Source organism: Lactuca serriola, chromosome 2, assembly GCF_051521515.1.
Source record: "Lactuca serriola cultivar US96UC23 chromosome 2, Lser_US96UC23_V15, whole genome shotgun sequence".
Taxonomy (NCBI): Eukaryota; Viridiplantae; Streptophyta; class Magnoliopsida; order Asterales; family Asteraceae; genus Lactuca; species Lactuca serriola.
Genome location: NC_136409.1, coordinates 214,467,839 through 214,481,702, shown reverse-complemented (window position 1 = coordinate 214,481,702; position 13,864 = coordinate 214,467,839). Strand labels below are relative to the sequence as shown.

Sequence of the window (13,864 nt, the reverse complement as noted above, 5' to 3'; positions counted from 1 at the left end):
TCTTACCTTAAGGCCCAACCATTTATTCTAGTCCAAACACTTGGCATTCCGATGGTCCAATATCTCATAACCATCAAGGCCCAATTATGGCCCATCTATGGCTCAATTTTCCAAATTAGGCCCAAGCTTTTCCAATGGGCCTTAACCTAAAGCCCGATCCAAATATTCTAGTCTATATACTTGTTCTTGGATGGCTCATCAATAGCCCAATCACCAAAGCCCAACAGAAAGGCCCAACCAAAATTAGGATTTCTCACATGAAATGACGATTAGGGTTAAGTATTCTTACTTAACCCATTAGTTCCAATATTACGTTAAGATAATTATAGGGGCATTATTATGTATTATTTAGAAATTTAATTAACGACTTCAACGCGGGTCCCGGTAATCCAAAACTAACATCTCTAAAATTAGGGATTTCTAAACCCTAATTAGGGTTTCCACCCAAACACAAGTCATTTAGTCCAATGACTAAATTTTTGAGTCAATTAGGGCTTCATGAGGTCAATTAGGGGTTCATTAGGTCGAATACCACCCACTGCCACCTCGGACGGTGGTGGTTGACTGCGGCACACGGCTGCAGCCACCACCTCACGGTGGTGGTTATGATTCTAGTCCAATCATGTCCAAGCATCCCAAAAGCAATCCAATCACACACAAATGCACACCGCCACCCAACACGACGGCCGGTGCAGCAGAAGGCGACAACCACCATGGTTGGCAGCCATTGTGGTTTTCCATTGTTTCCGACCAATGAGCACACCCACACTCGTACAACAACACCAAAACACGCAAACACACGAGTTGAAAACGGAAAACACACTCCATCAAAAATCTTGTTGTGGCAGGTGGTGGTTTGCGATGACAGCGACCACCTCACGGTGGTGGCGAGTTTTCTTGAGTCTCTGCCAAGCAATACAAGAACACATACTCGTCGTGAGCTCAACACCAAAGTGCACCCCGAGCTCAGCCACTCTCGTGGTGTTGTAAGGCAGTCGGATGAGGTAGCGGCGATGCGACATCGGAAGAGAAATGGAGAAGGAAGAAGGTGGTGCGAACCCAACGAGTACAACAGCAGCAGAGAACCGAAGGGGGGAATTGCGTCCTCGCCGACGGACAACATCGACATCCATATCTCGCAGTTTCGACGACCCACGATGCTCCTCACCATTCACGGCGTCCGGCAATGGTGGTGACGCTTCGATGGCGAATTAGTGGGTGGAAGATGAAAAAGGATGGTGGAAGTGCAGTGGTCACTTGTGGCCGTTTGCTGATCGAAAAAACGGGCATGGTGGCGGCGGCCGGTGGTTAGGGGATATAAGGTGGCGGCTGATGAGCACTACTAGGGATAGGGTTATGGGGCGGGTGACAGGTTATATACCCCAACTCTATATAAACTTCATCCCATGTTGACACAATCAGTCCCTCCTTTCTAGATTTTTTTTCAAACTAAGCACCAGAATTTACCCTTTAGCCACTGCTCCCATAAATCCTTTCATAATAAGTCCAACAATTACCAATCATACCCTGACTTCTAAAATTCTTTTCAAATTAAATCCATAATTTACCAAACAACCCTCAGCCTTCAAAATTCTTTACAAACTAATCTAGAAATTACATTTTAACCCCTAAACTCTCAATTATGACTTTTTAGCCCCCAAAACCAACGCCTTACTAAATTATTCCGCATTTAGGGCTACTATTCATTTATTAATTTTATCTATTTATTTATTTAATAAATGGAATGTTACAATATTATTGTAGATATCAATGTCCTTTTGGGTTGCACGCAAGAACAAAATAAAGCAGAACTGAAAAAATATTTATTTGAGGGACTTATTTTGTTAATTAATTAATTAATTTAATTAATAGTAAATAAAGGAATATGGAATATTCCATAATGATTTGAATACCATATATAATCTCAATTATATTAGGTAATTATCTTTAGGGTTCCAAACCACATCCATATAAATAAAAGGGGTCAAATACTGGTTTTGGATGATAGAAACTTAGCCTTCTTACTCCAAAAGTCTGAACCCTTAAGAAAACCTAGAAAAAACCTGAAGGCTCGATACCACAGCATGGGACCTCTTCTGGCACGACGTGGCGATGAACAATGTCATCGTTTTGAGCTTGTTTCATGTTGGTTCTTGGTGGTTTGTTTAAATCTGTTAGAGTGTTGCGTCTTGGGTGTGATTACAAGAGAGAGAACTCTCTGTTGGGTTCTCTAGTCCAATCAATTGGCATGTCAAAAGAAGAAATCTACGATGAAGTCAAATATATGTTTTTCGTTTCTATTGATTTCTAAATAAGTTGCATTTATTTGTTGAGTTTAGATCCATTTGTTTCGAGTGTTAGATCAGATTTTTTTATCATTTCCGCTGTTATTTTGTTTGATTTAATGAGGCTCTAAACCCATCAAAAACCTAGCAAAAATTTTCATTTTTTAAAAGACATTTCCATAAAAATCATAAGGTATCCAGTTCATTGTTTCAAAAGATAACCATAAAATCAGAGTATCAAATAACATCTCTCAACCATAAATCAACAGGATGACGTGTACGATCACATCTTCACCTTCTCCCGATCCTCTAAAGTACCTGAAAATTTTTAATCCATAATTGTAAGCCAAAACTTAATGATTTCCCCCAAAATACCCAACACAACAATACACATACAATTCATGTACACATGAACCTACAGTCTGACAGGACCGCCTCGCAAGGCCTACAGTACACCTGGACCGCTCGGGTATCTTGGCCCACAATACAAAGCAAGACCGCCTCAACCCAACCACAACATATCGATATATACAAATAGATAATAACCAACAACACAATTAATCATAACAAATCTACCAAATTAACAAATCATTACAACATAACAACATTGTAACACCTTGTTCTGAAAATGTTTGTTTATGGATTTCAGAGGCCTAGGCTAGGGGCGTTTCGGTCTTTTATGGGTCTTGAAGTTTTTATTCGAGAGGTTTGGGGCCGAGGTGTGTTGCTAGAAGCGTAGGGCTTCTCGCCACCTTTTTGTGGATATAAATTTTGTTGGAAACAGACCTCGGATAAAGAAGATATGACGCCTTGAAGTTTTTGGCATTAATGGTCCCTAATGGAAAAGTTGACCAGGAAGGACCATGCATGCAAAGTGGAAGGCGCGTGGGTACGCCCAACGTAAACTGGGTTACGCCTAGCGTATAAATGGATATGGTCGCGGGTGTTTTTGGCGTACGCCCAACGTACGCCTAGTGTCCAGAAACCCTAATTTTAGGGCCAACCACTATATAAAGAACATAATGGCTCAAACCCTAGCCTCCTTATCAGCCTCCCCAACCTCAAAGAAACCTTAGAATGCCTCATCTCTTTATCCTTGGGTGATTTTGACTTCAAGAAGCTCATTTCGGTGGTGTAAGCTTGGAAGAAGAAAAAAAGAAGTTGGCAAGGAAGAACTTGGGAAGTTGGAGCTCATAGATCTGGAATAACATCATCATTTGGAACTCTTTGGAGGTATAAAGTTCATAAATTTACTTAAGGGTGCTTAGATCTAGTGAGGTTTAGTGTTGAAGTAATTTTGGTCTAAAAGGTGGAAGCTTTATAGCCCAAATCCGATTTCCAGGCCAAGGGTTGCCACCCTTGGTGCTAAATGATTCTCTAGGTCAGAAAGTTGACACCTTGATGGTCTTAATGGATTCATGCAAGAGATAAGACCATCTTCATGGAAGTAATACATCATTTTTGGAGTTTGAGCTTGTTTGGGCCAAGTAAAGTTACCAAGTCAGTGACTTTATGGATTAGGACCTGGAAAAGGACTAGGATCTATGATTGTAACTTCTGAAGTGGAGTATTAAGCACTTAATGGGAAAAGGACTTATCAGGAGGTTTACGCTGATCGTACATGCAGGTACGCCCAACGATGCACCATTTAGCTAGTACGTTTAGCATTTGTGAATGTACGCCCCGCATACTCTGTCAGTTTGGGCTTTGCATTATTGGGCCTCAAGTTGGGCCATGCTTTGGGTCCTTGGGCCTTAGTGGGCCATCAAAAGTCAGATAATATGGGCCAAGGAAATCTTTTGGGCTTAGGTTAAGGCCCATTAAAGGTATTGGGCCAATTTAGCAAATTAGGCCATTAGTGGGCTTGGGAAGCTCACCTAGTGTTAGGCCTTTTAATTATGGTTTGGGCCTTAGTTATGGACCAAGTTGGCCTAGGGGTAGAATGGTCATTCTACCCTATGAAGGGTTATTGAATTGGACTAAGTGATATTTTGGTATTGATAGCCCGGGGAGCCGAAGGATCAGCAATTCGGGAAGTTCCAGTTAGTATACAGAGGAGTTTTTAGCAGGACTTCAGCAGTGCAAGGTGAGTCTCCTTATTGTGTGCATGGGTCTACGACCACAATGTCGGCCCATTATGTTTGTGTATAGTAGGAAGACCCGGGGGTTAGCCCTAGCCATTCTTATGATAAGTATTCCGGATTACGATTCGATGTCGGGCAAGGCCCGAGGTGTGTTAGTATGCTAGAGGTCTTGGTGATTCTTGAATGTGCCGGTAGTATATTTCCGAACTAGGTTCCGATGTCAGGGTAAGCCTGAAGAACGTTATATGTTGCGTAGTAGAGTATACTTGTTGTCTTTGTGATATATGTATGTGCCTGGTAGGGGGTGTGTATGGACGAGGTCCCGTATCTCACCACTAGACGAGTGTGGACGGGGTTCCATGACTTATCAGTAGTAGAGCAGGGGTGAGGCCCAAGGTAGGCGAGGCCTTAGAATATGAGTACAGTGTAGTATGTTTCTTTATGTACTAGTATGTTATATGTTTGTATGTGTATAGCGGGAGAGGCCTAGAGAATGGCGGGGCTTATGAGAGACATATATGTATACCGAGCGGGGCTCGATGTCAGGCAGGGCCCGATGTCGGAGCGGGTCCGATGCCGGGCAAGTCCCGATGCAGCAGGTGGGGGCCCAGTATGTGGTTATATGTCTGGTATGTGGTAGTATGGGGAACTCACTAAGCTTCGTGGTTACAGTTTTCAGTTTTGGTTTCAGGTACTTCAGTAGCGGAGGGAAGATATCGGGATGACTGCATCACACACACCACAATCTTTTAGCCTGTGATGTTTTACTCTGATATGATACGTTTAGAAATGATCCTTTGATTAAATATGTTTTGAATGAATGGTTTGACAACTATGGTTTTATTATAGTTTTAAAATGAAATTTTTGGACATGATTTTTGGGACGTTACAAACATCCTACACATAAGGATACATACTGCAGTACAAAGTATAGTGAGAAAACTCACCTCGTAGGCTAGCAGGCTATCAATACAGCTCACGCATAATAAAGACTGGTGCTACGAGCCACCTATACAACAATCAGAGGTACATCCTCACTCTATAGCCTAAAACCCTTAAGTTGACCTAAATCCAAACTTGGTCAAAAGTCAAAAATCAACGGTCAAAGTCAACATCCCAAATGTCAACTTTGTTAGCCTCCAGGTCATGGCTAAGCATCTACCACGCCGTGGCAACCTCGAGACAAAACATTCATGAGAACCCCATACGCCACGACGTGGTGAGTATATCACCACGTCGTGGGAACTATTCCTGGACAACTTAATGGATTAAGACTTTAATCCATTAAGCCACACACTCATCTCTTCCAGAAGGCTTTATTACACCTAATGAGTCATAAAAATCATTGCTTTATACACATGCATGTCCAATTCATGTCTTGAACTCTAGTTAGGTCAAAATGGTTAAAATGAGGTCAAAACCTTATGCATGGAATCAAAGCTCAACAATACTTTAGATCCGGAACAAGAAAATATACATGGACCTCAATCCATAAAGTTGCTAACTTTTTTGGAATCCATTCACTCAAATTATCCCAAACTTGGAGAAAAATGCATATAACCCTAGATCTAGAAGAATAACACATAACTATTAGATCTTGTGGATTTACAAAGGTCCAAAATATGACCAATAAGGCGGTGAGGTAACTTGCTTGTTGTATCTATGCTCAAGGGACACCTTCTCTTTGAAGACACTAAAAATCACCACAAAAGCTTCAAGAACTCAAAAATAGAGGCTAAGGCTTACTTGGGATGAAAGGGAGGTGATGGAGGCTGAGGGTGTGCAAACCCTAGCCTTTACTTCCCTTAAATAGGGGCTCTAACCCCAGAAATTAGGATTTTTCATGCAGCCAACCGTCGCATCGTGACAAATGCCATACAATGTTGTGGTGGCCAAAATGAAGGCGTGTTCCAATGGGTGATGCCATGTCGTGGCGACTACATCTCCACATCGTGACCACCAAAAACCATTTTTATTCTTAAGTCTTAAATTCCAAAATCTCAAGAGCAAATACTAAAACTTAGTGTTACAGTAAGCTATATGCTTACAGTTGTGGATTAAATGTTTTGCAGGTTGTTCGTGAGAAGAGCTCGGTGGGATTGTACACACGCATTGAAGATATTCGTTCATGTAATTTTGTAAACTTAACTCTGATGTATATTTTCAATCAAACAAATGTTGCTCAATGATTTTGAAACAAAGGTTTTAATCAGTTAATCTATTTTATGAACAAAAATCTCTATAATTTTTGGGACATTACAACAAACCAATTAGATTAACTCCTCAGGAAAAACTCGTGCTGTCACTAACAAAAAAAATTGGCTTCGTCTCAATTTCGTTGTAAAATCATGGATATACGGTACCAACTCTCAACTATTGCTACAAATGATTTTCATACGAAATGTTATCGCCTATTAAATTTGTACCAATCTCAAGAACTTGTTTCATGACAACAAAGATGCAAAGACCATTTAACTAAATTGTGACTACATGGCTAGTCGCGTCCATCACTGGTCTTCGTTCCTGAAATTTTTAAAGACCCTCTCCATGCTCTTGTTGGAAGAGAAGATAATGAATCAGGTTTGTCCCATTCAACCTTCTCACTTGGATCATGCCTCGTCCCCTTCAATTTTGGTGATCAAGAACACTCGTTAAAATCATAGACAAAACTATAAAGGTGGGCGTAGACATCATAGAGACCATAATGACACTCAAGGCAATCATCGTCCATTCTCTACCGGGAACCGACAACAACAAGAGCTCATAACGTCGATGTTATTTCCCAATTCAACAAAAAATAACCTATATGGATTTGAGTGGAGCTCAACATCGTAGGCCAATGCATTAGCCACCTAACACCCATCCAATAGGCTTCTTCCCACTTCAGCCCAGTTCTCTCGTGGACCTGCTCTTCACTAGCCAAGCTTTAGCGGTTGGTCGATACCTAATGGACTTCCGACAAATCAACAAGCCTAATAATAGGCCCACTTTGTCAGCACATTTAGTCCATAAGAGTCAAGCTTGATCTAACGCCCCCTCTACCCGGGCAACCTACTAGGCAACTACTCTGCCTAAAAAATTATCGATTAGGTCATCATCGTAATTTTAACATTTTTGTGGTTTTGTGGCTAAGTTTTGTATCACATTTTCGTTAGTAGATATGGCATTGTTACCTTGATGTCGTTAACCTTTCGTCCTTGTGGTTGAGGTTTATATCGTGTTTCGTCAATATAACATGTATAGGGGTGTAGCATGAACAATACTTTTATAATTAAAAACTGTAAATTCTACTGTATAATACGATTTCGTAAAATTACGAACAAGAAGCCATACCACAAAAATTATGAACCTTATTATATGGTTAGCTATAACAATTTGTGGTTTGATAACATTAATAGTTATAATTAGAGCCTACTTTCTATTATTTGGTTTATATTTAGTTAATCTTTAAAAGAATGTTTAAATCCTTTATTTAAAGGTCTAGTGGCTTATGTGTAAAATTCAGGACAAGATGTCCATAGTTCAAACTTTGACATGCCCGGAATATTGTCATTGTTTTGGAAAATGACCTCTCATATAAACTTTGAAGCGAGTTGACATTGACAGCTCAAATACTATGACTTGCCATTTTTTTTTTAAAAATAGCGTTTAGGTATGTATTTTCAAAAATATTATATTTTGGGTAATGGGTTAAAAGCCAAACACAACTATGTAGTTTTACATACATCTCAATAATAAGCTTTCTTAATTTCATTCTTTACTTGTTTCATGGTCTCTTAAGTATTAAACATCACCTGGTTCTCTCTCCTCAATTACAATATTTACATTTTTATATTTTTAGAACGGCAAACTTGTTCTACTCTCAAATTTTATATATTTATTTATTTATTTTTCCAATGAGACTTAAACCATATATATTTAGGAGACACATTTTTACCGAGACATAATGGTGCTAGACTACAAACCATTTGGTAAAGTGATTTTACATATCTTCATAATTTGATAAGGATATATATATATATATATATATATATATATATATATATATATATATATATATATATATATATATATATATATATATATATATATATATATATATATATATATATATATATATCAATGTTGTAAAAATCCTGAATAGGTCCCGATTAATCTCCGTTTAATCCCTAGGCGCTACCCAACCGATTAGAGGGCTCCTAACGATTAATCTCTGCATACATAATGAGTGAAGCATTATAAAACGATGAAATTTTAATATTTTGAAGAAGTTTTATCTCAATAGAAACTATTTGAGGAATGATTAACGTTGTATTAATCATATTAACCTATGTTGTTATCATATTAGTGGTATTTACGAACTTTAATATAATATTAGTCATATTTATTTTTTTAAAATTCAACAAATTAGCAACTAATGATCTCCGATTAATCTTCGCCTAGCCGATTAATCGTTTGACCCCAGTCCACCGACTAGCTAACGTCGAGAGTTTTTTACAACCTTGATATATATATATATATATATATATATATATATATATATATATATATATATATATATATATATATATATATATATATATATATATATATATATATGATAGAAATTTTAATGCAAAACCAAGAGAAGGACAACTCACACAAGTGAACCCCACGAACTACCTAGGAAATCAAGAAATCATTGATTTCTCTTTTAAAACACACTCGCTCGCTCCCTCACTCTCCTCTCTCAAAACCCCGTTGTTTTTTCTTTCTTGTGCCTTTTGTGGTCCTTTAATTCCAACTGAAAATGGCACTACAACCGGAGGAGCAGCAGAATAGTGTTGAAGATGCCAAAGATATGATGTTCGTGTGTGATTCATCTTTGGATCATAAAGGGAGACTTCCTCTTCGATCTTCTACCGGAACTTGGAAAGCCGCATTCTTCATCATCGGTGAGTAGTTTTATGTCTTTTAATCGCCATCGAAACACATACAGATCTCTTGTTTGCATGCAAATTGTCCCTTACAACATCCCCTTCATCATTTGTTGTGGATCATTTATGGGTGCATTAGTTTTTTCCAGCCCATGGATTTAATGGTTATAAAGTGAAATTCTACATGCATCGTGTTCAAAATTGTTGATGTTTTATTTACCTTGTGATAATGCCTGTTGCAACCATCAAATTATTATTAACTCATGTTTTTTCTTGAACAATCCATCTAAAAAAATGGCTATTAATCAAATATGTATAATATCATTTTAAACTTGTGAATCAAAATCAATGATGTTATACTATATGATAATACTGGTTATTCAACAAACTAATATAATATATTATATACATTTATTTCAAGTTAATTTAAATGCAAAAAATCGTTGGGTGCTTACGTTTTATAATAAAAGCTATCGGTGACATTTATTGGTAGGAACTTTTGAGTAAGAAACATTTACTCCACCAATGTACATTTATGAATGTTATCAATAAAGTCAACTTTCAATTTTGGTGAGGAAGTGGCTTCTTTATTACTGTATAATTTATTGCTGTTTGAAACTGAAATAAAAATCTAATTTTAATCTCTATCCATCATAGCTTTCGATTGTTTTCCATTTGATTGAGTGTATATATATATATATATATATATATATATATATATATATATATATATATATATATATATATATATATATATATATATATATATATATAATAAAATCATGAATTAAAATGAAATTTAGCATAAAAAGGTTTAAACTTTTTGCTAAATAATAGGTTTTGTTTATCAGTTTTTTAATTACTTTTCCATGGAGGGCCATCCCTTAAACTTTTACGAATTTGGGTGGCACAGTGAACCATTTCCAAAGTTGGGTTATATTAAAATTTAAACAAAATTGTTCTCGGAAGGTTTTTCATTTTTTTTGAAAGGGTAATAAATTATAAGGTTGATATCATAATCGGCACAAACTATTTTTTTTAAGACTATCAGGTGTGGGACTAAAACGTCGTGGAGGAGTCTACGGGACATCCATAAATTGTGAAATAAATTTTTACCCATTTATGATATTAACTCTAAGTTATATTATATTTTTAATAATTTGTAACTCCGTTAAGTTGTATATTAAAAGAATTTCTATTAGTTAGAGACTGTTTTTCTAATTTTTTTAAACATATGGACTATTTGCTTTTTTTTTTTGGCAGAATGATAACTTTATAATTTATTTTCTACATATAGACCAAACTTGCTACATACGAAAATCTTTTGGTCAAGATCTCAAACCCAAGGAGTATACTATTTAAACATATAGATCATTTTTGTAAAAAAAAAATGCATTATAAATCATATGGACATCTTCTGTAATTTATTTTTTATGTAGAGACAAAAAATAACAACCTAAAAAAATATTGTGGCCAAAGTCTAACACCCAAATATAAAAATGGACATGGACTTATTTTTGTAAATTTTCTTAATTTATTTTCTACACAAAGATCAAATCTATTAACATACAAAATTATTATAACAAAATGGCATTTTCTGTAAATCACATGAACATCTTCTTAATTTATTTTCTAAACAAGTACCAATCATGCCAACATACAAAAATATATGTGTTCAAAGTCTAACACCCAAATAAAAAAAATGGACATTGACCTTTTTATTGTTTTGTGAGTAATTAGGACAACTTTTGTAATTTATGTTTTACACATGGACCAAATCTATCAACATACAAAATTATTATGACAAAAGTCTAAATGCCAAAACTTATATGTCAAAAGTCTAAAAGTTAACACTAAACTATTCATACACGGTTAATTTTTATTATATATAATAATAAGAATATCATTACCTTACTTACGTTTCAAACTTGTTCCGGATCAACGATAGAGATGATCGTCGAGGACTCATCTTTTCAAGAGTTCTATCTTTTTTTTTTGGACTATGTAATATTAATATACAATCATTTGTCTATTTTTTTTAAATAAAATAAATTACATGAAGTGAGAAGGGCCAAACTCAAATGCCAAAATTTGATACATTATTGGAAGCACAAAGAAGCAATATCGTGCATATAATTATCGTTGTCCATAAAAACTGTGTGTCGTTGCAACCAAAATAAGGGAAATTGAATAAGAAATTGCAAACTAACAACGTATGAAGGAATCAAACAACAATATCAGTCGATTATGTCGTTTCAGTTCCTAAATCTTAACGGCTAGATTTTCACTACATATAGAATTTTACTAAGCATTCTTATTAATGTAGTAGAATTTTACTAAGCATTCTTATTAATGTAGCATCCCACTAGAAAAGTTTTCTGAAAATCGCTCTTTCAAAAAAAAATTGAAAATTAAAGTTATTAAATATCTATTTAAGTCATTGATACCCTGATAAATGTTGAATGATTTGACTAATTTATGTATAGATAAAAATATGTCAGATTAGACAATATTGGTCTGGATACTATTTTTTAAAATGACAAAAAAAAAACAATTTGTTTGAATTCGAACTCCTGGCCAACTGAATAGAAGGCACATGACACAACCAATGTTTTTTTTTTTTTAATTTTTTTATCATGATACTACTATTAATGGTTTTATATCTAAAAAATTTACAAGAAATGTTTGTTTTTTTTTTTTTAAATTAGTAGATTTTGTAATATCTTCGACTATACTAGTGTCTTTGAAGGGATTTTTTATTTCCATGCCCCAAATTATCTTTGGACCAAACCTAACATGACCGTATCACTTTTCAAGCAAATACGATATAAAAATAGGCAATATACAAGTTTCAATGCATCAAATATATGCCATTCTTACACTATTTTTACTTGTATTTCTTTCCTTTAAGCGATCGAATTCACTGAGAGACTAAGCTACTTTGCCATAGCAACAAATCTCATCACCTACCTCACAAAAGTGATCCATGAAGATCTCACAACTGCAGCCAAAAATGTCAACAACTGGGCTGGAGTCACAACCATCACACCTTTGCTTGGTGCCTTCCTTGCTGATGCATATGCTGGCAGATTCCTCATGATCTTGCTTTCCTCCATTGTCTATCTCATGGTATATATATAACATCTTCCCTAATTAATCAACTTCAATTCAAATATCAAATCACTTGATCTGGTATGTTTATGTATTGATTATTGCAGGGTTTAGGAATACTCACCATGTCCCAATTCATACCAAGCTTGAAGCCATCCAAAGGAAAGGTTCATGAAGTCGTCTTCTTCGCAGGAATCTACTTACTCTCTCTAGGATCAGGTGGCCACAAACCCTCATTAGAAAGCTTTGGAGCTGATCAGTTTGATGATGATAATCTTGAAGAACGTAAAGGAAAGATGTCTTTTTTCAACTGGTGGAATGCAGCTTTATGCTCTGGACTTCTTCTAGCAGTAACAGTGTTGGTGTATCTCCAAGATAACATCAGCTGGGGATTCTCAAACATCATTCTTACTATCACCATGGCCTTAACCATCATCATATTCATTCTTGGGAAGCCATTTTACCGATACCGGGCCCCACAAGGCAGCCCATTAACACCAATTTTACAAGTTCTTGTTGCAGCATTTATCAAGAGAAACCTACCTCACCCTTCCACCCCGGATTTGTTATATGAAGTCCCAAACTCGGGAAGATCACTAAATCATACGAATAAACTCAGGTTTCTTGATAAAGCATGTATTATTCAAGATAACGAGACACCCGAAGCAGCATCTCATTGGAAACTAACCACAGTGACAAAAGTTGAAGAGACAAAACTTATAGTCAACATGATTCCGATTTGGTTGACTACATTACAGTTTGGTGTGTGTATTGCACAACCTACAACTTTCTTTGTGAAACAAAGCAGCACAATGAACCGAATGATTGGTAAAAAGTTTGAGATCCCACCAGCAACCATTGCCTCTCTTGCTGCCGTTGGAATGTTGTTGTGTGTTGTATTCTATGAGAAAATCATGCTTCCGATTCTGAGGAGGGTGACTGGAAAGGAAAGAGGGATTACAATCCTCCAAAGAGTCGGAATCGGAATGGTTATTACCATTCTAGGTCTGGCTGTTGCAGCAATTGTGGAGAAACAGAGGCTAATAGTTGCAGAGAAAGAAAAAGGAGGCAACAAAAGGTTTCTTTCCATGAGTGTGTTTTGGTTATCTCCTCAGTTCTTGATTCTGGGGATAGCAGATGGGTTTGCACTTGTGGGTTTACAAGAATTTTTCTATGATCAAGTTCCAGACTCAATGAGAAGCTTGGGAATCGCGTTATATTTAAGTGTGATTGGTGTTGGAAGCTTTATAAGCAGCTTTCTGATAACTGTTGTGAACCATGTTACTGAAAAAAACGGGAAAAGTTGGTTTGGAAAAGATCTGAATAGCAGTCGTTTGGATAAGTTTTATTGGCTGTTGGCAGCCATGACTGGGTTGAATTTTGGTGTTTATGTTATACTTGCAAAAAGGCATTCTTACAAGAGTGTGCAGAAAATGTAAGAATATAAGCTCCAAGTGATAAGTGATAA

The 13,864-nt window shown here is 36.3% G+C and overlaps 1 protein-coding gene across 1 annotated transcript; it reads left to right on the top strand.

The window, feature by feature from the left end:
* Positions 1-9,007: 9,007 nt before the first annotated feature.
* LOC145088464 (protein NRT1/ PTR FAMILY 5.6-like) lies at positions 9,008-13,835 on the top strand. The gene is made up of 3 exons (XM_079026823.1): positions 9,008-9,303; positions 12,197-12,414; positions 12,504-13,835. Exons 1-3 carry the CDS (start codon positions 9,159-9,161, stop codon positions 13,833-13,835), a joined length of 1,695 nt encoding a protein of 564 aa, XP_078882949.1. The 5' UTR covers positions 9,008-9,158.
* The last annotated feature ends 29 nt before the right edge of the window (positions 13,836-13,864 follow it).

Bases quoted from the DNA above. Each gene is read 5' to 3' on its own strand.
- LOC145088464 (XM_079026823.1), top strand. From the start codon at position 9,159: ATGGCACTACAACCGGAGGAGCAGCAGAATAGTGTTGAAGATGCCAAA. The intron at 9,304-12,196 runs GTGAGTAGTTTT...CTTTCCTTTAAG, and splicing joins AGCCGCATTCTTCATCATCG to CGATCGAATTCACTGAGAGA. The intron at 12,415-12,503 runs GTATATATATAA...TGATTATTGCAG, and splicing joins CCTCCATTGTCTATCTCATG to GGTTTAGGAATACTCACCAT.